General features: G+C 45.3%; 1 protein-coding gene across 7 annotated transcripts in view; it reads left to right on the forward strand.

Annotated features, from left to right (window-relative positions):
• LOC116758533 (carboxyl-terminal PDZ ligand of neuronal nitric oxide synthase protein) overlaps positions 1-25,947 on the forward strand; it is a 307,707-nt gene that overhangs the window by 254,373 nt on the left and 27,387 nt on the right. For all 7 annotated transcript variants that reach the window (XR_004351186.1, XM_032641463.1, XM_032641472.1 and 4 more), the window contains 4 exons: positions 82-190; positions 10,595-10,736; positions 23,586-23,752; positions 25,716-25,895. Coding sequence is in view for 6 of the 7 variants with exons in the window: in XM_032641463.1 (XP_032497354.1) it covers positions 82-190; positions 10,595-10,736; positions 23,586-23,752; positions 25,716-25,895 (598 nt within the window). In the remaining variant the exon portion in view is untranslated. The remainder of the gene's footprint in view (positions 1-81; positions 191-10,594; positions 10,737-23,585; positions 23,753-25,715; positions 25,896-25,947) is intronic.

Genomic DNA, 25,947 nt, shown 5'->3' on the forward strand with positions numbered 1-25,947 from the left:
TGTCCTTAAACAGAGGTTTCCTCATTGGAGATTTGAACCTAATGCCATTTTCAGTGCATTTTTCTGTTGTTCTTCCTGTAGGATCTTCTACGTCTCTCACGATTCCCAAGACTTGAAGATCTTCAGCTATATCGCTCGAGATGGTGCCAGCAATATCTTCAGGTGTAACGTCTTTAAATCCAAGAAGAAGGTAAAGGGGCTGTCATCTCTTATTTTCCTCTGATGGAACCAGAGTGCCCCTAACAGTGAGCCATCTCCCTGTTGATAGGCAAGGTTTGGAGGTGGCTATTTTAGTGCAAGATATAGGGGAACTCTCTCACTAGTCTGTCATTGCAATTCTCTTTTAGTTTCATTTGAACTTTGTACTTAGTTTTATGCGAACAACTGGAGAGATCTTGACCGTTGGTTAAGGGCTCTGCAACAGGAGCAGGCAGACAGCTCCAGGAGTGGTGCCCACCTTGATGTGCGGTAGAAAAGAAGATTGCCACTAGCTAAGGTGACCCTTCATCATAATTCTGTATACTGTTCAGTGGCCTACAAATATGACATGTGGGATCTAGTTAGATTTTGTGATGTTGGTTGTCCTGGATGATTATTTTGTAACCATCCTTGATGTATAGTAACCTTGATGCTTGAGTAAATGCAACTTTTGCAATTCTGTAGAGGCATGCGTCCTCTCTATCATTCCTCCAGAAGTCTAACACACAAAACTGGGGTTTGGAGACGTGGGCTCTAGCCCCTCTTCTCCCCCCGGAACTCTGAATGATGTTATGAGGGTCAGTATCCACCCATGGGTCTCAGTTTCCTTGTCTATAAAATGAGGAGGAGAGTCAAAACCAGCATTTCTTAAAATGTATCCTGTAAAACATTTACCATCCGAAATGTTTCATGTTAAAATTATTCAATTTAAATGTGCTGGGAAGTCCTAAAGTCAGAGAAATCCCTTTAACGCAGCATTTCTCAAACTGCATTGGCCATGGAATCATATTTTTTCCATGTATAATTGTTAATATCCTGGGAACTACCTTACTATAGAGGTGACTTTGGAAAACACTATTTGTGTCTGAAAGGTCCCTTACAGGTGTGCAATGGTAAGGTCCCAACCATTCTAGACATAAACCACTAACCCTGGCTTTCTATGAGGACTCCTCCCAAATTCTCTCCTGCTTGTCCCTTCTTTGATGCTATGTGATATCTTAATGCATCTTATGCTGTAAGACATCTTTAATAGATTTGTAGGTACCTTGCCAAGTGGGGATAATAAGAATAAAAACGTGACAGGGTCAAGATTTACTATTATATATGTCCTGTTCCCCACCCTAGCTCCATTAAGAGAATTATACTTTGCTGATTTAGCCTCTTCCTCTAAGGAGAGTTGTGCCCTTACCCACCTATTCCCAAGCTTTTTAATGCAAATCATGGAATTGGATGGAAAGAGCTAGAACTGGAAAGGTAGAAGGAAAAAGGGGCAAGTTGCCCGATTTCACTTTTAGATAATAGTACAGTTGAGAGGAAAAAAGTGAAAAGTGGGGTGAAGTTGAGCTGCATATTAAAGAACTGATAGAAAGAGTAGGAAGGAGAGGGAGAGAAAGAAAAACCAGAGGGGCTGGAGATGAGAATTCAGGGCTTGGAAGAGTGAAAAGCACTTGTGTGGCTTTGAGGTGTAGTGGATCTAGGGAGGAGAGGAAAGGAAATACAAAGCGTTCCTGAGACTTATGAATTGGATCGTCTGTAATGGTCTTTGACAGATACAACTGAAGACTAGGATTCCCTTTAATTCATTTTGAGTGTTCTACTTTACATCTGACTTTAGTTTTGTCCAGAGACTGGACCCTGTGGACCTTGGCATTTATTAAAGTTACAAATGGCACATTTTAATTTACAAAGTGCTTTAATATTTAATTTTACTTGATCCTTGCAAAAACCTACATGAAGAAGTTAAGACAGGTAATTTTCATGCCCAGTTTTACGGATAAGTAAAGTTAAGTTGAGGCTCAGAGAGATTAAGTGACTTGCCCAAGGTCCCATGAATAGGCATTGGCTAGAATCAGGGAGACATGCAGAACGAAAGGATTTTGAGCAGGAAACCTAGGTAAAGGAGATGGTTATATTTGCTTTGCCATCCAATCTAGTGTGGCAATGCAAACTCAGTGGGGTCGTCCAGTTCTTCCGCCAAAACCTGAGTCTAAGAACAATGCCCATTGGAACTTGGATCTTGAAGCGAAGGACAGAATTAAGTTCTTATTGCCCAATGACAAAGGAGTAGTCATCTGGTTCCCTATCATATCAGTGTTTTCCATGTTTCATAGCTCTCAGAGCTAATCCTGATCTCTGGCTCTTTTATTTTCTATATCCCTTTTACCCTCACCTACTGAGACTGTAACTGGTTCTCAGGCCCTTTGCTGGCCTGTAGCCATGCAGCTGAAGGAATTGTTTCCAGACAGCCTGGGCTGTGAGCCCCATTGCCGCTGAACTATAGGTGGAAGGGCTAGTTGCCAAGCCAGGAAAGAGAAGTGAATTAATCGTTCAGCAAAGGAAGCACAGTTGGGGAGGGGTGGGGAACACGTCTGCAAGGTTTTGCACGCTTATCCTGGTTAGTCTCCAGATCTGGTGATTTCCTTTCTTGTAAAGTCCTTCTGGTTTGCAGAGGTAATAGTTAGCTTGGGAAGGAGTTTTAATTGGCACATGATAGGAATACTTACGAGGCGAGGGGGAAAGGACTAAATACTCTGAGTATAAGTGTCTTGCAGGGATGTTTCTGGGTTGCTGGAGGTCAGTATGGTGGTCTCTTGACTGGAAGCCAGCGGACCTGGGTGTTCTCCAGAGCCCTCGTGTTGATTATAGCGTAGAAAAACCTTGTATGAGCTCCTTGCTAGGTCAAGGCTTGGTTATTGCTGTTCACGTCACATCATGTCCCGAGTGGGTACTCATGGCACATTTCCCATGACAGGCTTCTCATGTGGGTCATCCTTACCTTACAGTTCACCATGGGGAACAGGAGTGTCTCTTCTGTTGGGAGAGAACATGGGTCAGGTGTCTCAGCTTGCCTGGTAGAGGACCTCCCTGTGCCTCGCTCCCAGCACCGTTGTTATGCTATACCTATGGATCTTCCTTTAGTTACCTGTATAGCCAATGTGGTTCTCATCTTGGGAACTTTAATCTCGAGCTGATTTTTTTTTCAGTTGGGCTTTCATCAGAAGTTAGATAGCAGAATATTGCAGGAAGATAACATACTACCAGCTATTCATCTGTTAGTCTAGATTTTCCAGGTTTTAGCCTTATATTAAGTCAAATGATATCCAATCAGTTTTGGTTACTTGCTATGTGCTCGTGACTGTTCTAGACTCTTTATATGAATTATCTTCCTTCATTCCCTCAGCAGCCCTGTGAGGTGTAGGTACTGTCATGCTCTTCATCTTATGGAGACTTAAGGGACATAATTCATAATGAGTGGTGGAGTCAGAAATGAACCCAGAAAGTCTGACTCTGGAGCTCATCTTTTTAACCACTGCATTATATTATCTTCATCAGGAAGTTGCATAACTGAGGAGTAGCTTTGTTTTCCAAGACCTACTCGTAACCGGATTCTACTGTAATTGTTACTGGGGTATGAAGAGCTCCTTAACTCTGAACGGCCCAAGTCTCTTTGACATAGATTTTCCTTTTTTTCTCTTAGTATCTTTGTTTGGTCAATATTGACTCTATTTTACAGTGGGAGAAAGAAAGGACCCAGGGATGAAAGTTACCATTGGTCGCACAGTGAGTCAACATGGCCACTGAGATAAAAACGTAGCTTCCTGCTTCCTAGTCCAGAGCTTTGGCCACTTAACTCTGTTACACAAAGTTCATAAGAGATACATGAGCCTCTCTGGATTTGAGTTTCTCCAGCCACCAAATAAGACGAAAGGCATCTCGGGGATGCTGTTTTTTTTGTATGTGGAGTGAGATGGTCTTCAGGAAACAAGTTTTGTGTGACTGGGAAGGATCACCAGGGTTGTGGTGGGGAGATCCCAGCGCTATTCAGACTAGTGCCAGAAAGGAAGGGTAGGAGAGGGTCTTTTCCTTGCCCAGAGCATTGGAGACATTTCCTAATAACACGGCTTTCCGGTTTCTCCTCCTTAGGGGATATAATGACAGTATTCGTTTGCAAGGCCTTTTGACTCCTGTGAAGCCTCTGTGTGGTCTCTTGACCTCTCCAGTGGAGTAGCTGTCCCGCTCCTGTCATTTTCTCCCAGCCCCAGGAGGATGTGGCTGTCTGCCCTGATGAAGTGTGACTGTACTTATTAGCGCATCAGTGCATGAAGTGTTGGTGATTAACAGGAGCCACAGGAATCTCCCCCACTATCTTCATGAAATTGTTCTGCCTGCAATCACAGCTCAGTTGGTTTGGGTTAGGAGAAATCATTTCCTCCATAATGCTGTCACCATCAGATTAGGGACCACAGTGGAGAGGTTTAGCTGCCCTTAAGAGTTTGCAATGGATTTTGAATGATGATGTCAGTCATGTGCTAAAGAATAAGTCACTTTCCTGGCCAAGCTCAAGAAATGGAGGAGAGATAGGTCCTAAATTTAGGGAAGCAGCCTCTTTTTTTGTATCTTAAATGTTGAGGTGGGGTTGGGTTGGGAAGTCAAAAATACAGAAATCCTAAGTCTCAGAACTGATCTAGTCCAAACCTCTCTGTTAATGGAGAGGAAATCAGTACCTGGAAAAGTGAATTAACTTGCCCATGGTCCCCTAGCTGGTTACTGACAGTATTAAGGTTATAACTTGACCTTCTTTTCTCTATGGTACTGTGGTTCATGAACTAGCAAGAGTACAAGGGAAAACCCAGCAGTCCACTGGAAACTGTAAGGTCCACTATCTCCTGTCAATGTTGAAAGTCATACCCACTTTGAAACTAAACTTTCCCCATAGTAGCAATATTCTAGTGTCCAAGGCATTGCCTTGATCAAATTATATGATCAAGGCCATTAAAGAACCTGTTAGACAGAAACCTAATCCATCTCCCATTTCAGAGGCTTAGTTTGTTGGATCTTCCTCTATGTAGAATTCCAGATATATTTTCTTGCTTCAGCATTGCAGATTCTATAGATTGAGATCATTTGGTAGATATAAGCTTAAATCTTTTACTAAGGTTCAAAAAACACATTAAAGAAACGTGACCTTCAGCTCTATTTTTGTTGAGATTCTGTGCTGGTTAAGGTCAATAGAGGGGCACTGTACTTTCTTGCTGTGGTAGATGAAAAGAATTACAAACCTGTGAGTTGTCCTAGAACTGACTTACTGGGCTGCAGTTCCTTAGAATTCGGAAGCACTTGGCAGATAAATCTCAAGTTCCCAGGAGATACAGGGTGGCGGAGGAGGGGGATGTACACTGGAGTAGAAAGCTAAGTTTACACTAGGGAAGGCTAAGTAGACTAAGAAAGACACTTACTTGTAAGAAGTGTGCCCCCAGTCTTCTCTTCGTTCTCGGTCATTGTCATCATCACCTTCTTCATCATCGTGTACACCTTGCATTTTGAGCTTCTTCTGTTCACTTTCCTTACTTATCTGATGACTACCCTGCTCGCCGCGACTGGAGAAAGCCCGCACGCGGCAACGAAGACCCAACGCAGCCATAAATAAGTAAATAGATAGATAGATAGATAGATAGATAGATAGATAAATAATAAAAATTAAAAACCTAGTAAATTCCAGAGAATGCCCATATCCCGGAACTGGAAAAGGCTGCCTTCCCAACATGCTAATTATTTGCTCTGCTTCATACCTGGCTATCTTCACAACTTTAAAGCCCCAGTTTGATTTGCAAAGGTCAGGAGGTGTGAGCACCTGCTTCGTGATGACCCGTGGGGCCCGATGGAATGGGTTCTTCTTAAAGCTTCTCCCTCTTGAGTTAGCTATGGCTTATTAAAATAAGTTCCAGCATGTGTGATTCCTGCATTCCGAGGTGCAGCCTTCTTGCTTAGAAGGCCGGAAGGCCCAGTTACCACGTGGGGTAGGCCTGGCAGGCAGGGGCCAGCATGACCATGCAGGGAGAAGGTGGCACCAGTGAGGGGAGTGACAACCCCTGCCAGGTGCAGGCTGGCCCTCCTAGCCACCTTCAAGTAATATTCCCCAACGAGGTCCTTAGATAGAATCTTCTAAAAGTAGACTTTTTCCTGGTCAAGGAAGGGGAGCCTAAAAGGTCAAGGGCCCTCTGAACTCACATAGTCATTTGTGAGAGAATTAGGAGCCACCCAACCCCTTCTGACTGCTAGACTGGTGAGTGGGAAGGGCTGTTCTTTTACATGTATGTAATCATTCTGTAAAGCAGATAGGGTAGCTTGATTGTTTTCAAGCGTGGAGAGCTCTTCATAAAACATGCTACTGTGTCCTTTTACTGTGAATGGAAATACAGCCTTCACATTAAACAGGAGTGAAGGGTAAATCAAAATGAAATCACTTAGCACTGAATGTGCCAGTCTAGAACTCTTACTCAACAGTTCCCTCACAGCAGAAACCTTTATACAAGCTCAGACCAAAGATGATTTGGCCCAGTTCCTCTCTGTTCCTATGGGGACAGAGAGATGATGGCTTTAGCCGTTTTGATGCTAACATACCTACATAAGAGACAGTTCCCTTCATGCCTTCACGTTTCTGTTATTGATAAAGTAAGCCTAGCCTTTCCTGAACTACTGTTTGTTTTATGTCTTAATTCCCCTTTGGTGCAGTGAATTCCATACTCAGAATAAAACATTTCTTGAGCACTTGGTACGTGCCAAGCACTGTGGGAGGTGCTCTCATATATGTTAGCCATGTATTTATTCCTCTGTGTGGTGGAGGAGAGGCTATAAACATCAGTGATTCACTTTTCCATTGAAGTTACAGAGATGTTCTGCAGAGCAGGTCTGGTAGAGGGGGCTAGGAAGGAAATGGGAGACCAGGGAGGTGGGAGTCATTTCTAACATAGGGAAGTCAGGACCAGTGAACCCTAAGTCTGCATTTTCTGCTTTTTCAGGGGAATCAGAGAGAGGTGAGGGTCAATTGCTTGTCCTAGTAAATGTACTAAAATGTGAAAATGACACACGGAGAGTATAAATATTAAGCATTAAGACCAGCCACTTCCTTACGGCCGTTTTGGGCTTGTAAATAGTTGGTTGAAACCGGTGGGTGTGTGTCTTACATTTGTCCTTGATGAAGGTGGCAGAATAGAGATTTGAGCTGGGTTCCAGGTTCTGCAGATGCTCAGTCCTGAGTGTATCCCATCATCCACGGTCAGTGTGTGATGCATGAGAAATGCAGGTCCTCTGAAAAGTCATTTCCCGCCAGCTATATCCTCATACTTCAATCGGAGTGTTTCCTTCCAAAGAGAAGTTTAGAGATCCTGTCCTTTCCGCTGTTAATTCCTTAGACTCAGGGACACTTGAGTCCCTTTCATTTTTTAATATTAAAAGTTAGTTAAGGGAGGTATCTGTGACTTACAGAGTTGGGGGGATTTGTAACATGTCCTCCTTAGGAGAACCTGAGATTTTGTAGCAACGCGTGTGGTAGTAAATTTGGAATTTTCTGTGTGAGTATGTATTTTTTATAAATTTATTTATTTATTTTTGGCTGTGTTGGGTCTTCGTTTCTGTGCGAGGGCTCTCTCCAGTTGTGGAGAGCGGGGGCCGCTCTTCATCGCGGTGCGCGGGCCTCTCACTGTCACGGCCTCTCCCGTTGCGGAGCACAGGCTCCGGACGCGCAGGCTCAGTAGTCGTGGCTCACGGGCTTAGTTGCTCCGCGGCATGTGGGATCCTCCCAGACCGGGGCTCGAACCCATCCAGTCCCCTGCATCGGCAGGCAGACTCTCAACCACTGCGCCACCAGGGAAGCCCGTGAGTATATATTTTTAAGAGGGAAACCGGGTCTGTACTCTGGTAATAATACAATTGGGAAAAGACTAACTCAGCCTTTGCAGGTACTTATGCAGTTTGATTTATCTGGGTTAATTTATGGAAGATAAGGAAGTAATGGAATTAAATATGGAATCTCTACATATCATTTAGACTTACCATATTTTATTTCTAGACCTCCCAAATTTGTCCTTTTCTGCCTCTTGTAAAGATGTGTAAGAGAGCAAAATTTCCGAAAATCAGAAGAAGGGAAAGGGGAAAGGCTCTGTGTAACGGACACTGGCTATATTTGGTAGGTAGAATATAGCATCTCTAAGATTTGGTAAACTGGTAGTAAACTTTGCTGTAAAAGATTAACCACAGGCAGTCTGCTCTTATTCTCCTAAAGAGAATAAGTAACAACAGATCTAAGGAGGCCTGGGGGAAGAACACTTTTGAGTGGAACAGAATCTTCTTTTTCACCTGAGGGTTGAGCTTCCTGGCTCAGCCTCCTTCTCAGAGCACAGCTTGATTGCCAAAGGAGATGTGAAAGATGTGCTTGGCCTGGATTGGTTAGGGACTGTGCCCTCTAAGTGACACTTTTTTTTTTTTTTTTTTTTTGCGGTACGTGGGCCTCTCACTGTTGTGGCCTCTCCCGTTGTGGACCACAGGCTCCGGACGCGCAGGCTCAGCGGCCATGGCTCACGGGCCCAGCCGCTCCACGGCATGTGGGATCTTCCCGGACCGGGGCACGAACCCGTGTCCCCTGCATTGGCAGGCGGACTCTCAACCACTTCGCCACCAGGGAAGCCCATAAATGACACTTTTTAAATATATTTTGGGAGTGAGAAAGGTGGGGGCTTCTTGCTTAAGACCGGTGCCTGCTGTTCCTCAACTTCCAGTGCAGACAGAGCGGTTATCTCTTAGATAGTACAAACTTGTGGTGTGAGAAGGGGCCTAAGCCTGACCTTCGGTAAACAGGAGGAAGTTAAGGTTGGATGTACAGGACAGAGGCTCTGATCCACCACTGGGTGATGGGGGATCCCACAGAAGTTACTCATCTCTTCCTGCCTCACTGAAAGTTCTCATCATCCAGACACGTCAGGATGTTCCAGGTGAGAGATCAGTTAAGAACATCCCTGGAGTTCGCATCATGGGCGAAGAGAGGTTTGAGCACTAAGGCGGTCACTTCTAGGAAGTGGTTTGAGGAACGTCAGGAGGAGTAGAAGTAGACTGAGATCTGAAGTAGGCCTATGATGACAATTGGCCAAGATGCCTTTTCATCTTAACGTGAATACTGCGGCCTGAAATGAAAAGGGAGAACACAGAAGTAATGCCAGGCTTGAGGAAATAGTAAGGGTAGCGACTTGGGGACTTACACCTAGCAGAGAGTGAATTAGAGCAGTAGTTCCATACATGGGATCCAAGGCCCTTAGGGATTCATGAAGATAGTAATGGAGAAATGTGAGCTAATTTCAATATTGTGAATAGTGTAAATGAATCATACGTTTATCCTCGATAAGGCCTTACAGGCTTATCAAAACATTGGACTCTGCGTTTGTCTATAGTTGCATCGGTTTGCTGATGAGAAGCTCTACTTGACTGCTGACGTTACCTTGGGGTTTTTTAAATGTGTGGGGTGAACTGATGGTGTCATTAGGTAGTCACAACTGACCTGACGTCAGATCATCCAGGATGTGATTAATCTTAGACTCAAGGCATAGAGTGACGGCCACAGTTAAATGCAGTGCAGTCAATGGTGGCAGAGTGTTTGGGGACCACTGGTGTAAGAGGAGCAGTGACCGAAGCTTTCCCAGCCTGAGCTCTTAAACTCTGCATAGCTCTCACTGAAGTCATTCAGTGAGTCTTTGAAAGAATGTGAAAACAGACCGATTAGCAAATTATAATCCGTTATCCAGTTAGAAGACCATGCCCTGAAAACCTTGCATGTGGTTTTTCCTCATGGCCTATGTGGGCCACTTGAGACTCCTTCTAGGAACAGGCTCTTTTGTCCTGTCTCCCGCTGTCCTAGTAGTGGAATACTGGGAGCTAGGGTTAAGCTCAGTGCTTGAGCCGTTAGAGGAAGAGGTTAAATAGCAAGAAAAAAGAAAGAAAGAAAAGAAAAGAAAAAAGGAAGTAGCCAAAGAATAGACCCAATGAGAGATATCTTTAGAGCAAGGCTGGGAAGCTCACCTTAGATACCGTTGGCTGCCAGTCGTGTTCCAGGGAACTTGGACTCCAGGCCTCAGCTGGTTCTGCTGTTTAGACCATGGCTTCTCAACCCTTGGTCTGCAGGAACACCAGGGAAACCCACCGCTTCCAGCAGAAAAAAAAAAAAACATGGCTGAGTTACTGTTAGTGTGATGAACCCATGGAACATTTGATAATGGTTGGCAAAGAATTCTGAAGCGTATCAACCACTTTTGTCAAACTTGGGAGGCGGACTTGGGCTAAGTCCAGAATTGGGATGTTCGCTATCTGTCCATTCAGTTGACTGATTGTTTCAGAACTGTGGTGACAATTTCTTATTTTCTGGAGTATTTCAGGAAGGGAAAATGTCTTTGCATTCTTCTTTGTATGTGCACATCCAAACAACATAAGGTTTTTCCATCTCTTTCCTTTGCTGGCTTCATGGGTTTCTGTCTGCATGCCTCTTGCACATCCTCTCCCACCTCGGCCCTTCTTGTGTCCTTATAGAGGGTCTCCACATCCTCCCTTCTCTCCTTTCCTTTCTCCTTCCCAGAGCCAAGCTATGCGAATCGTCCGCACGGTGGGGCAGGCCTTCGAGGTCTGCCACAAGCTGAGCCTACAGCACACGCAGCAGAATGCCGACGGCCAGGAAGACGGGGAGAGTGAGAGGAACAGCAACAGCTCAGGGGACCCAGGTAGGTCACTGCCGTGGATGTGGATGAACAGGCAGGTAGACACACAGCGTGGGGCGGTGGAAGTGAATGGTGGCCCAGGAATGGGGATGTTCAGGTGGGGAGCGGTCTGGTTTTAATCTTGAGCCAATCCCCAAAAGAAACCTGTTTCCTCCTGGGTCACAGATTCAGAGTGTGGGGCTATTTCGCCGGCTGGGTGACTTCCTCCGGAGAGGTGGGGAGAAGACAGGCAAAAAGATTGAGAGAATTGGTCAGAGAATCAAAGATTTCTTTGGGTTATTTCAGCCCAGTGAACAGTCCTAAGGATCAGCTTATCCTGGCTAGATTTTTGGACTCTGAAAAATAAATTTCTTCTGAAAACAGTTTCCTCCACATTCAAATTCAATTGTCTCCCCTCCTCCATCTTACCAGGACCAAGTCCTTAACTCTGAGAGTCCTCTTGGGTGCGTGTGTGTGTGTGTGTGTGTGTGTGTGTGTGTGTGTGTTCGTGCGTGCAGGCAATCAGTTCACTTAAAAAACATTTGATTTTCTCTGTTTCTCTCTATATTCCAAATTTTCTTTAAGGAATGTGTGTTACTTTTATAACAAAATTAAAGATATTTAAACTGTCAAACAAAGAAGCATTAAACTGGATATCATCAGGAAACGCATTTTAAAGGTAGAGCTGTTTATGCTACCAAGTCAGACCCCAAAGAAAATTACAATACAAAAATACCTTCATAAAACAAATTAGAAAGAAGATAATTACAGTTATCTAAGTAGGTTTTTTTTCCTATTTCTAAATTCTATAGTTTTATGAACCCTCAGTGTGGACATTATTCCAATATCTCCAATCTTCAAGTCTCATTAAAAGTCAGGAATAAGACAAAGATGTCTTTTATCATCTCTATAATCTAACAGTAAATGTGGGGGAAAAAGTATGAGTATTAGGCAAAAAGTTAATATGGTTTATACATTTTTATGTGGAAAACCCATGAAAATAAACTGAAAGCTATTAGAAATAAAAGAATTTAGTTAAAGAGGTGAGGTCCAATAAATACATATGGATAACTATGGTTTTCTGTTCCAACGACAACCAGTTGGAAGTCATAGTGGAAGAAAATATCCACTAAAATAACAATTTAAAAAGATAAAATGCCTATGAATAATCATAATAAAACATATGTTTTATATGAAGAAAATCATAAACAATTGGAAAGTTCTTGGTTGGGAAATCTCAACATCATAAAAATGTTAATTCTCCTTACATTAATCTATAAATTTAACATTACAATACAAATTTTTAACAGCAAAGTAGGCACCTTGGTATGCTGTCATATTCAAAACTTATGGGATACAGATAAAAGAGTGCTCAGAGGAAAATCAAAGACTTAATTATTTACATTTAGGTGATCAATCATGAAAATCAAAGTAATTAAACATTCAATTCAAGAAGTTAGAAAATAGCAGAAGAAATCTCATACTGCAAAAGGCATTATCGCAAAGTGGTGAAGAGTAGAGACTCTTGGTTTACATTCTAGCTGCAGTGGTCACTGGCTGTGTGATTTTGGACAAGTTCCATAGCCTCTCTGTGCCTTAGTTCCCTCTTATGGAAACAACAGAAATAACAGCAGTGCGTACCTCATAGAATTTTTGTGTTGACTAGATGAGCAGATACATTTCAAATGCTGAGTCTGGTGCTTGGCACATGGTAAACACCAAATACATGTTAGCTATTATTATTTTAAAATATGGGAAAAAACAAGAACAGAAAAAATCCTGGAAGAGATGAGTGATGACAGAGGAGTGGCTTTCCAGTACAAAAACATATTATAAAGCTATAATAGGTAAAACTGTGCTGATGCATGAATAAGTGCGTGAATGGATCAGAACAGAAAGCTCAGAAATAAACCCAGACACACATGTTGACATAGTGTGTGATATAGGTAGAACCCCTATGGAGAAAAATGTGGAAATCATTAATTTTGGAAATTCACATGATTTGACCCCCAAATTACCCTCAAATTCCCTTCAAAGAATTCACGTTAAGGGTAAACCCATACATGTATGAAATAATGCATACATAAAGTTACGTAAGCAAAGAATTTGTTATAAAAGCAAAAAATCGGAAATAGCAAGAGGGGATTTTAAAATAAATTATGGTTACAAATAATGGGATATTACACAGACTTGGTGTACTCTATGAACTGATAAAAAGTCATCTCCAAGATATTTTGTTGAATTAAAAAAAAATCAAGGTGTAGAACTGTGGATATGACACGCTACCAATTACTGTAGAAAAATATATACATGTAAATGAAAGTGTGTGTGTGTATATATATGTATATATACATGTACACATGAAACCATATATGTGCCTACTCTGCATAGAACATCTCCAGAATGATACACAAGACACTGGTTACTGTGGTTCATTCTGCAAAAAGGAACTAGGTGGCGATAGTGGGAGAAAGATGTACTTTTCATTATACCACACCTGTAGCTGGCCATGTTGCTCAGAGAACAGAAGCTGATCTGCTCACTTCTGAACTGGAGGATTTGCCCTCAGAGCTGCTAGCTGGAAAAGATTGATACCTTTACGTTATTGACTGTTCTTTGGTAATGCCCTGCTCCCTTGTTGGTGGAGAATCATAGCTAAGCCTCAGAGGCTTTCACACCCATGGTACCACTAGCAGCCAGGATGCACATATACAAAGAAATTCTAATCAAAAAATAAAGGGCATTGTCTCTGGTGAGGCCATTTATTCCTGGAGTGAAAGGAGTTGGACATAGGGAGGTTACCTAGAGGTTGAGTGTTTGAACTGTGTTCTTATCACGGAACTCCTGTCTGTGGAGCTTGATCTAGCCTCCGAGCACCTAATCAGAACTAACAGCCATTTGCTAAAGAGATCAGGATGGTATGGTTTGGCCTTTCGGAGAGAAGAGCTGGATAGCATTTCATATAGACTATTCTGAGGGGTAGGAGGTAGGCTATTCCCTCCTGCAGTGGGAGCTACTCCTTCCTTCCCCTTCTAGACCCTGCAGGGGTCTTCTGGGTGGGGGTGGGTTGATATGATTTCCTGTGATACTAGGCAGGATTCTCTCTGGGGGTGAGTAGAGATTCCAGTAGGGATCCCTTCCTATCCTTTTCTCCATCTTGTCTCCCCCCACTCCTCCCCTAGCACCCTGAGTGTATCGTGTACCCTCCAGCCGTTGTCAGTGCTGTCCATCTGCCAGTGGTTCCTGCATTTACCCCAGGCAGCCATTCTACTTATCCTTCACTATCCTGTCTTCTGGGAAGCCTGCCTTCCAGCTTCCACTGTCCCATTCTCTTCCTCTCCCCCTTCCCGAAAATTTAAGCACTTTTTCCTCCAGGTTCCTATGTTCTTTTCACTCCTGGCTGATGCTGTTAACATTAGCAATTTAGCCCACTGTCTACCAGATACATAGTGTCCTCCTGTCTTCAGTAGAGTGCAAGCTCTGGGAGGGTAGGGACTGTTCCTGGCATAATAAATACTTGTTGAATAACTGGTAAACATGGTCAGTGATTGTGGCAAGGGATGTGTGTCATTTTAGTCATTGTCAACAGCATTTATTCAGTGCTTACTCTGTGCCAAAATGAGCATGGAGATTGAGTAGAAATTTCAGCAGGGAGTTGACTTCTGAAACAGTCCCCTTGATGAAGAACGATGACCTTGGTTTGGGGGGAATAGGTAGAATTGGGGTGATGTAGCCTAGAGGGTGAGGGTGGAAGGCTGAAGAGAGTACCGATGGTGATGTGTGATGGTGGCTGAGGCTGCAGATAGAGGCCAACGTGGCTACGCTCTTCTGACTAACAGGTGGTCAGCGTCTGAGATAATGGGCCCATCAGCTTACACGCACCTCTCCTTTTATAACCTTTTTTGGTGATAATTTTTTCAAATTACAGTAATATATGTGAGATCTCAGCTATTTGGCACCTTCTGTATACCATTCTCCTTAAGAAGAATGTAACTGATGTTCATTTTAGGGAAATGAAACATCTCGGTTCATTTTAGGGAAATCTATCAGGCCCAGTGTAGTTGCTTCAGAGTTTAAGATGTCAAAGCACTGAGTATATATCTCTTTAAGGAGGTCAAGCATGGGTTGGATATGCTCTCCACATATCGTGTTGGCATCTCTGCAGAGTAAAGGGAGTGGTAGGGCTCTCCCCAAACTCATGTAAGGGAGAATCTGGCCTGTGGAGTGATGTGAATTGTATTTTTCAGGGAGATACACACACACACACACACACACACACACACACACACCTCTCTCTCTCTCTCTCTCCTCTCTCTCACACACACACACACACACACACACACACACACACACACACACACACACACCATTTTTAAGGAATTGGCTCATGTGATTGTGGAGGTGTGGCCAGTCCAAAATCTGCAGGGTAGGCTCCAGGCTGGAAGTCCAGCAAAGAGTTGCAGTTCAAATCTAAAAGGTGGTCTGCTGGCACAATTCCCTCTTCTTACAGGGAGGTCAGTCTTTGTTCTGTTAAGACCTTTCAACTGATTGGTTGAAGCCCACCTACATCATGGAGGGTAACATGCTTTACTCAGAGTCTACTGATTTAAATGTTTACTCTCGTGCGAAAAATACCTTCAGCGCGATATATCTAGAATAATGTCTGGTCAAATACCTGGGCACCATGGCCCAGCCAAATTGGCACACAAAAGTAACCATCATAGAAATGAAAAGGCAAGTGTGGCATGATGGAGAGAGTGTTGGACCAGCAGACTAGAGAAGCAGCTGAGAGTCTGGGTTCTGGCACCTGAACAGCTGGCTTGAATCCTAACTCTACCACTTCTCAGCCGGGTGATCCTCAGCAAACTTTATAGTTCCTCTCTGGATCATTCTTATCTGCTAGGTGTTGGGAGATAATGCATGTAAATCAGCATCGTGCCTAGCCTGTAATACACTCTAAATACACATTAGCTATGAGCCAGTTCTCCAGTTCAGAGTCTCAACTACGTGACCCCATCTATGGACAAGAAGATCTCTGAAGTCCCATGATTTTATGACAGATCCACGTTAAATGATTAATCAGGTGCCCTCTGAATGTGGTGTAGTGCCACTGCTGTGAAGTGAAACCTACTTTGAGTATCAGTGCTTGGAATTCTACAGATCTGAGATGGGAAATGTTTTCTTATCAAGCCCTGTAGTCACTTCCCCTTTACAGCCCCACTTGCTTACATACTGTCTATAAACTGATAGGAACACGTTCCTTTTTTCCATAAATTCTTCACCCAGAAGAATTTATTGACTCCATTAGGACTTTTCTCTGTAATAGGGCACCTTGAAGCTCCACAGTGGAACTGTCGGTTGGCAGGTTTTCTTTTCCTTTTAACAAGAATCTTTCTTCCATGTTAGGGAGCTTTCATTTAATGCAGTGTTTATCTTTCCAGTGGAGCTGCCCCAGGCAGGCCGTTTGTTATACAGAGGAAACTTGTTTACTCTGGAGGAATTGGAAAGTGCGGAGGCTTTGCTATCTTCTTTGATGTCTTGTCAGCCCTTTCCCTTCTGGGTTTCGGGAGTGCTTTTAATGAAGGTCCTCACTTTCATTGTGTGTGTGCTGCCTCTCTTTTCCTTTCTCTGCCTGCCTTTTTTTCCTCCCTCATTCTTCCCACTGTTCCCTACCCTGGGGGAGATTTATCTTTTGTATCTTTTGGCAGCAGCTGCCCTTGGCCAGTACCCGGGGCTCAGAGCCAGGTGGGGCCACTGCCCCTGTTCCTCTTGCCTTGCTTTGCCCTGTGCAGTTTCTTTGACTCCTGGAGAGGGTTTCCTGGGAGAGATCCCGTTCCCCTGGAGGCGTCCCTCTTCCCACGGCAGCAGACAATCCAACGGGGGAAGGGCTTGGAGCCCTTTGGAGATTAGAGCTTCTTAGAAATAAAACTCTTGCCATCTAGACAGTGAGCAGTGGATTCAGGAGTATTTACTGTGTACCTGTTACATCTGCTGGACCTGGGCATCTGGCTTATTCAAGCAAGCACACCACTGACCTTGTGTCACTTCCACGCTCCCACCACACCTGCTCTTCCATCTCATCAGGCCACCACTGCCTGGTCCTTTGGTTCTCCTTAGTTTCAGTTTCCTTCCTTCCTTCAGCAGATGTTTATCAAGTTTGCGCATATTCTGGGGATACTGTGAACAAGACAAGGTTTCCGCTGGTGAGGAGCTCACACTGAAAGTTGGGGTAGGGGATCAAACAGATGACAAACAGGACCATTTTAGGGGATGTCAATGCAATGAAGAAGATAAAGCAGGGTGGCTGAGACTACAGGTGGAAGCAGTGAGCCTGTTGGGAGACGAGGTGGTGCAATGGTTAAAAGCACCAAGCCTGGAGCCAGACTGGCAGGCTTTGAGCCCCAGCTCCAGCCTTACCGGCTATGTGCCTCAGTTTCTTTATCTGTCAAATGGGGATACTAATAGTGCTTAACTCTCAGGGTGGTTCTAAGGATAAGTGAGTTAAGACATGTAAATCCCTTAAACTAGTGCCTGGAACACAGTCAGCACTATTTGAGTTTAAGCTATTGCTCTTGCAATTTTGAGGCCAAAAGTGGCCATTTCAAGTACTTTTGGACTGAGCTGATAATCCTTTTTTTTTTTCAACCATTTTATTTTGAGGTATAATTGACATGTAAAAAGTTCTGCATTCATCCAACAGTACCTGTCCATTTTGCCCTGTGACGCTGGTCCATTACACATCTGTGGTCCCCAGACTTGGCCCCAGGCTACTTTGCCATTCAGCAGTCCTTCTGCCTTTCCCTTATCCCCAGTTTCCGTCTTGGTGGACGATGTTCTTCTCCTGTCTGAGATTAGCCTATTCACTGCCTCTGCTTTTCCCCTCATCTCGCCTCTTCCCAAACCCTGAGCCATCAGCTCTCTCCTAAATCATCACCTGAATCTTCTACCGTGCTGACTTTCCCCCCCACTGCAAATAGATAAGGTCAAGTCTTTTCCATCATAAAAAAACAAAAATCAAACCTTCCTTGTCCTTGCATCTCCCCCAGCCTATCTCTTTCCTCTCCATAGTCAAGCTTCTTGCGAGACACATTTATACTCATCGTCTGCGTTTTACCCCACCCTCGCCATTAGCCCTTCAACCTCCCGTGATCTGGTGTCTGCTGCCTGCCAGTCCTTCCTGAAACGACCAGTCCAGGTCACTGAAGGGCCACCTAGTCGGCAAATTGAACCAGCCTTTGTCTGCAGTGTGCACCACTGGGAATGAAGCACTCCCCTTCCCCAGCTTCTGGGGCCCCCCACCGCCACCCCGCACTCTTTCCTTTTTTCTCCACTAGCTGCTTTCCAGCATCCTTTGTAGGTTCTCCTTTCTACCTACCCCTCAGGTGTGGGGATTTTCTCCTGGGATTGGTCCCTTTGCTCTTTTTTGACCGCCCATGGTTTTAACTCGAGCCCAGACCTTTTTCTTGAACTCTCCACTTATGGATAGTGGATATCTCCAGTTAGCTGCTACAGACTCTCACAATTTCATTCTCTTATCCGCAATCCTCCTTCTCCAAAATTTTCCCTAAAGGATGCCAGTCTCTACTCAGTCACCTAAATCAGAGTTTTAAAACTCATTCTACATGTATTCCTCTCTCTCTCCCTCCCCATCTCCTCCTCTCTCCCTCTTTCCCTCCCCCTTCCCCACCCACAGACAGTTGGTTACCAAGTCCTGTGATTTCTGCACCCCTGAAGGTATTTCAGATTTGTCCCCTCTGTTCTGTCTTATGCCACCTCTTTAGCTTAAGCCCTCATCTTTCTCCCCTAGAGTATTGCTTTCTATCTTGTCCCTTATAGATCTATCCTCCACATCATCCCTAGGTGAAATTTGAAAAAATGAAAATCTTTTGGTATTACTTAACCTGCTTGCCTCCCTTCAAGATCAGCTCCTGACTCTTCCTGGTCAGGTCCCTCCCGCAGAGTCATTTGCAGTGTCTCCAACCATGCTGTGGACTTCTGTACCTGTGTGTCTTTGCCCCTGCCTTGCCCTCTGCCTAGAGTGCCTTCCATGGCCTCCCCTTCCCCTCCCCTCTGCCTGCTTACTTCACCTGCCCTTAGCTGGTACTTCCTTCCTCGGGAGGTGTTTCCCCCTCTGCACAGGCTTCTCTCTCACCCGCCTGACTTACATGTTCCTCTTCTGTTGCCTTGCACCCTGGATAGCTCCCTCGTAGGTGATACATCTGTGGTGTATGTCTGGTTTCTTCCATCAGGCTGGGGAAAGCATTGAAAGCACAGATTTTGCTTATTCATCTTATGCCCAGTGGACTTCTTTTGTATACAGGGTTCTTAACAAATACTTACTGAGTAGATGAATGAAATCAGCATGTCTAGAGACTATTCAGTGTATCCGAGTATAGTTTAAATAAACAGTTTAAAAAGCACCACCCCCTACACCAAGTCCAGTCTTACCTGTCCCTATTACAATTTGAAATCCATAGTGCCCAATCCTGTAAGTTTCCTGGTTTTACCAGAAGATTTTCATATCATTTCTTGTCCCTTGGGCTTGTCGATATCAGGAAACATTGCAAATACCAGATTTGTCCTTGTCTGATAGGACCTGAGAAGACCGTTTATTGTGGGTCCCTTTTCGAGATATTGTGTTATCTGATACACTGACAGGCGCACACACAATAATAATATCCCTCCATCTAGCTTGTTCTTTCTCTCTACCCCAGCTTACCCCCCACCCCCGGTTTCTAACAGATCTGTTACTATACAGGCATACCTAGGAGATATCGCGAGTTCAGTTTCGGACCACAGCAATAAAATGAATATTGCAATAAAGCGAGTAGCACAAAGTTTTTGGTTTCCCAACGCACATAAAAGTTATCTTTACACTATACTGTAGTCTATTAAGTGTACAATAGTATTATATGTAAAAAACTGTACATACTTTTAAAATACTTCATTGCTAACAATACTATCATCTGAGCAAACCGTAATCTTTTGCTGGTGGAGGGTCTTGCCTCAGTGTTGATGGGTGCTGCCTGATTAGGGTGGTGGGTGCTAAGGTGCGGGGGCGGGGCTGGGACAGTTTTCTTAAATAAGGCATCAGTGAAGTTGGCCACATTGGTTGACGCTCCCTTTCACAAACAATTTCTCTGTAGCAGGCAATGCTCTTTTATAGCATTTTACCCACAGTAAAACTTCTTTCAATATTGGAGTCAATCCTCTCAAACCCCGCCACTGCTTTATCAACTAAGTTTATGTTATATTCTAGATCCTTTATTGGCATTATCAACAGTCTTTACACATCTTTGCCAGAAGTAGATTCCATCTCAAGAAACCACTTTCTTTGCTTATCCATACGAAGCAGTTCCTCATCTGTTCAAGTTTATCATGACATTGCAGCAATTCAGTCACATCTTCAGGCTCCCCTTCTAATGCTAGTTCTCTTGCTGTTTGCACCACATCTGCAGTTATTTCCTCCACTGAAGTCTTGAACCCCTCAGAGTCATCCATGAAGGTTGGGATCAACTTCTTCCAAAATCCTGTTCATGTTGACATTTTGGCCTCTTACCATGGATCATGGATGTTCTTAATGGTGTCTAGAATGGTGCATCTTTTCCAGAAGATCTTCAAGTTATTTTGCCCAGATCCATCAGGAGAATTGCTATTTATGGCAGCTATAGCCTTATGAAATGTATTTCCTAAATAATAAGACTTGAAAGTTGAAATTACTCCTTGATCCATGGGCTGCAGAATGGATGCTGTGCTAGCAGGCGTGAAAACAACATTAATCTCATTGTACCTCTCCATCAGAGCTCTTGGGTGACCAGGTGCATTGTCAATGAGCAGTAATAATTTGAAAAGAATCTTTTTCTCTGAGCAGTAGGTCTCAACAGTGGTCTTCAAATATTCAGTAAACCATGTTGTCGACAGATGTGCTGTCATCCAGGCTTTGTTGTTCCATGTGTAGGGCACAGGCAGAGTAGTTTTAGCATAATTCTTAAGGGCCCTAGGATTTTCAGAGTGGTAAATAAACATTGGCTTCAACTTCAAGTTGAAGTCACTGGCTGTATTAGCTCCTAAAGAGCATCATCAGCCTGTCCTTCGAAGCTTTGAAGCCAGTCATTGACTTCTCCTCTCTAGCTATGAAAGTCCTGAATGACAGCATCTTCCCAATATAAGGCCGTTTCCTCTACATGGAAAATCTGTTTGTTTAGTGTAGACCACCTTCATTAATGATCTTAGCTAGATCTTCTGGGTAACTTGCTACAGCTTCTACATCAGCACCTGCAGCTTCACCTTGCACTTTTTCCTTATGGTTATGGCTTCTTTCCTTAAACCTCATGAACCAACCTCTGCTAGCTGCAAACTCTTCTTCTGTAGCTTCCTACCTTCTCTTAGCCTTCATAGAATTTAAGAGAGTTAGGGCCTTGCTCTGGGTTAGGCATTCACAACTTGGCTAACTGTTGCAGAGAGGAGGCCTTGCTTTTGACCTATTTTGGCTTTCAACACGCCTTCCTCACTAAGCTTAATCATATCTAGCTTTTGATTTAAGATGAGAGACATGTGACTCTTCCTTTCACTTGAACACTTGAGGCCAGTGTAAGGTTATTAATTGGCCTAATTTCCTTATCGTTGTGTCTTAGAGAATAGGGAGGCCCAAGGAAAGGAAGAGAGATGGGCAGGGTGGCGGGGGGGGGGTGGGAGTGGCTGGCAAGTGAAGCAGTCAGAGCACATTAAGTTTACTGTCTTATATGAGTACAGTTTATGGTGCCCCCAAATAATTATAAGCAAAGATCACTGATCAGAGATCATCATAGCAAATAATGGATAGCACCTAATAACAAATAATGAGAAAGTTTGAAATATTCTGAGAATTACCAAAATGTGACACAGACACAAAGTAAGCAAATGCTGTTGGAAAAATGGTGCCAGTAGACTTGCTCAATGCAGGTTTGCCACAAACCTTCAGTTTGTAAAATGAATATCTGTAAAGTGCAATAAAATAGGTGTGCTTGTACTCTCTACCCATTAGCTGTACTAAATCTATAAGACTCCAAATGTGATCATCGAAGAGCCCACTGAGTGGCAGGAAGTCTCTCAAAAAGCAGTCCCATAGTTGGTGACTTCGTGTACGTCAGGCTTGGTTTGGGAACTCCACTAGTACAAAGAAAATGGCTGAGAAGTTTGTTTTTTAATGACTCCCCCAGAAGCAGAGCTAGAACCTAAGAGATTTTCCAGTCCCTTCTGGGCTCCTGGCCTGGGCATCTCCAGACCCTCTGGAGGGCTGCTTAGTTCTCGTCATTAGGATCTCCAGGGGTGAGGGGCAGCCTCCTCTTATAGCCCACTTCCCTGTTCTGCTACCCTGTCGTGACACTGTTGCCTTTGTTAGTGTCTACTGAACACCTTCTCTGTGCCAGGTCCTCGGGAGCCATGAATGAAATACACCCTTGGTCTCAAGACCAGAAGGGCACAGTTGCTATCATGTGCTAATTAAGTGCACTGACAGATGGATGCCCGGTGCTGTAGGAGCCAGTCCCTCCTGATGACTGATGGAGATCTCTCCTCAAAGGCGGGCCCAGTTCACCCTGCTCACTCCTCTGCGGGCAAGGAGAATCAGAGGCTCAGTTCCCAATACCATCCACCTACTAAGAAATAGTCACGAGTTATCCATCGGCCTCCCTCTCACAGGATCAACCTCTTCATCGTCAGGAAGGTCACTTCTGGGTGCAGGAGATGGTAGGAAGCAGCCCACTCCCTATGTTCCTTCCGGCTGCTTTACAAAGGAGCAGAAGAGCTGCCCTGCCAGGCCATGGTCCAGGGCCCTCCTTTCTGTTACATGCCATTGCAACCCTTAGCAGTCCGTCTCCCAGCTCCCAGAGCATCCAGGAGGAAAACCAAGCACACTGTTGGCTTTCTAAATACCACCTTGCTTCCCCCGATGACTCGTATGGGTTTGCATGAGAAGACTTGTTAGGACTATTTGTTCTACAAGGCAGGCCCTCAAATGACCAAAGCCTGGCTCCCTGGGTTGGCCTTAGGGTTAGGGAATCAACTCTTCATACTTGCTACTTACATTAGCCTGTGTAGTTTTATGATTGGTGCTTGGTCTCTGAAGCCTTTTTAAGAAGTTTTATTTGAAGACAGTAGTGATGAACCTAATCCCAAATGTAGAGAAAAAGAAAATGTTTCCTGGGAAATGCCTGAGAATTGCCAGGTGTTTTTATAGAGCCCAGGAAAGAGAGAGGAACAGGGAATGAAGAAAAATAAGAAACAGTAGGAATTTCATACACGTGCTGAGCGTGTGATCAAAGACATGGTCACTGTCTTCGGTAGGAAGGGGCAAGTGGGAAATAGACAAGACAAGGCATGAAAACCAGCCACCTGTCTCTCCTCTGCCACTGCCGCCTTCTCCAGGGCCCTTCCCTAGCTTCTGCTCCTGGGGGATGGTCAGAGGCAGGCTCTGAGGATGGGAGACTGATGTACCGTGTGGGATGGGGCCTCGGATCTCCTTGCCCTTATTTTTCAGGCCTGCAACCCTCCCACCCACCTAACTCAGCCTCCACTGTATAGTTGAAGGAACTGGGGCCCAGGGGGTGAGGTGATTTACCCCTTATCTGACAGCCCGTTAGGAGCATGGCAAAGCAGTCATGTGCAGACTTGAGGAAATGGTGTCTTTGTTTCTGGACTTTAAAAGGATATTAAAATGAGAACATCTTATTGGATTGGAAATTTAACAGACTTGAGTGAAAAGATATGTGAAAACGTTACAAAGCCAGTGGCGTCCCTAGGCGTGACACAGCTGAAAACTAAAGTGTTGGGAAAGTAGGACATTGTTCTTAGTGTGACTGTACCCCTTCCCTACCCTCTCTGTTGTCCCTGTAGGCCGCCAGCTCACCGGAGCCGAGAGGGCCTCCACGGCCACCGCAGAGGAGACGGACATCGATGCAGTTGAGGCCCCGCTCCCAGGGAATGATGCCCTGGAGTTCAGCCGAGGTGTGACTGACCTCGACGCGGTAGAGAAGGAAGGAGGCTCCCATACAGACTCCAAGGTAAGCCAGAGGTGGCCCACCCAGGTGGTCTGCACGCATATCACCTCCCAGAGCAGTTTGTGTCACAGCCTCAGCCACTGTCAGTCACCTCTTAGCGCCTGCCGGGTCACCTTTAGAGTGAGGCGCTCCCCAGCACCGTGGTGGTTCCAGAGCATGTTTTACTTCCTTTCAGAGGGGCCTAACTTCTAGAGATTCACTCCCCGCGTGTTGATGCTAGACACTGCTGCGTGCCAGGATGCCACAGAGCTCATTCCTGATGCGTGCCACCCTCCAGGGTCCCATCAGCCCTGGGTCCCCTTCTTCTCAGTGGAAGCCCCACCTTTAATGGCACCTTGTCGCTGCACAATACCTGTGCATGGCTAATCCTTGCACCATGTGACGTGATCCCCGGGGGCTTAGCTGAAGGAGCAGAGTGAGTTAGGGCTGCCTCTGCCTGCCGCTAGCGGTTGTGTGCCTTTGATGCTCCTGGGGAGGCTGGAGATTGGTCCCTTGGAGGTTAGAAACTGGCAGACCACCTCAGGCATCATCAATTTCAACCTCGTATCGTAGGGGTGAGATGATGGATGCCCTCAAGGAGTCCCTGATAGGATCCAGGTTAAGAAACTAAGAACCTCCAACCCGAAGACAAAACAACCCCCCCCCCTGCACCCCCCTCACCCCTGCCAACAGGAGGAAAATACTGACAAATTCCCCTTCCTGTAGATTCCCTGCCAGTTCCCTGTATCAGGAGTGCCTCTCTTTCCTCACCATTGCAATGCCTTTTCTGAAGTGGAAGTCATTAGGCTAGTTCATCAGAAGGAGAAACCTATCTAGTTTGAAGGGCAATATTGTTCCAGATTGTCTGCCTGATGTCTTCTTTGGTGCCCAGTTTGTACTCTGCAAGTGGCAAAAGCCCTCTGTCACTGGGTGCTTCCTCTTGCACATCTGAAAAAGGACCAGCAGCAGAGCTGCCAGAAATCAAATTCAACCCTGTGCTTGAATCCTCTGGCTCACAGAAACCGTCTTAATGAAAGTGTCCAACTACCAGGAGGGAGACAGGAGGGAAGGGAATAGAAACTGCTTTCCCCTTTCAGAGAGAGGATCTCTCCAGACCACTATCTGTGTCCCGACTTGCTTCCCTGGTGGCTCTCACTGTGAGAGGAGGCCGTGCTGGGCTGGAGCGCCTCCCTCACTTGTGGCCAGCCCAGGAGAACCCTGCAGAGCCTGGAAGAGGGAGCCCTAAGAACACAACAAAGTAAAGGTAGAAGCCGCCCCGTAGTGGGGTGGTAGGTAGCTGTCTTTCATAGAGACAGATCCCTCTAAGTCCAGAACCTCAAGTGACTCAACAACATGGTATAGTTGGAAGCTATGGGCAAGTGATAGGATGATCTCAGCTGCCTGGTCTCCCATCACATGGCATCAGGTGTCCAGATAGGGTTTTCTGATTCTGTGGTCCCAGCCCAGGCCATCAGATCATCATCTCCTCTGTGGGAGTCTGTCCACATTTCCACTGAAGACGTAGCATTGCGGCTTCCCGGGTGGCGCAGTGGTTAGGAATCCGCCTGCCAATGCAGGGGACGCAGGTTCCAGCCCTGGTCCGGGAGGATCCCACATGCCGCGGAGCAGCTAAGCCCGTGCGCCACAACAGTAAGCCTGCGCTCTAGAGCCTGAGAGCCACAACTACTGAGTCTGTGTGCCACAACTACTGAAGCCCACGTGCCTAGAGCCCGTGCTCTGGAAGGGAGGCCACTGCAATGAGAAGCCCGCACAATGAAGAGTAGTCCCGCAACTAGAGAAAGCCCACGCACGGCAGTGAAGACCCAATGCAGCCAAAAAAAAAAAAAGGACGTAGCATTTCCAGCTCTTGGTTAAAAGCGGGCCATTTCACCCCACCCTCCTACATGCTGTATGTATTAAAGGCAGAGTGAGGCCCCTAAAGGTGGCACCTACCCAGGGTCATGCCGTGTCTCCTCTTCTCCGCCAGGTCTCAGCCCGCCCCCAGGAGCCCATGCTGACAGCCTCGCCCAGGATGCTTCTTCCCACTTCTTCCTCGAAGCCCCCGGGCTTGGGCGCGGGCACACCGCTGTCCACCCAGCACCAGATGCAGCTCCTCCAGCAGCTCCTCCAGCAGCAGCAGCAACAGACACAAGTGGCTGTGGCCCAGGTTCTCCTCAGCCTCCTCCCTACTTCGCAGGCTCCACTCTCATGGGCTTGAC

This window comes from Phocoena sinus, chromosome 1, assembly GCF_008692025.1.
Source record: "Phocoena sinus isolate mPhoSin1 chromosome 1, mPhoSin1.pri, whole genome shotgun sequence".
NCBI classification, from domain to species: Eukaryota; Metazoa; Chordata; class Mammalia; order Artiodactyla; family Phocoenidae; genus Phocoena; species Phocoena sinus.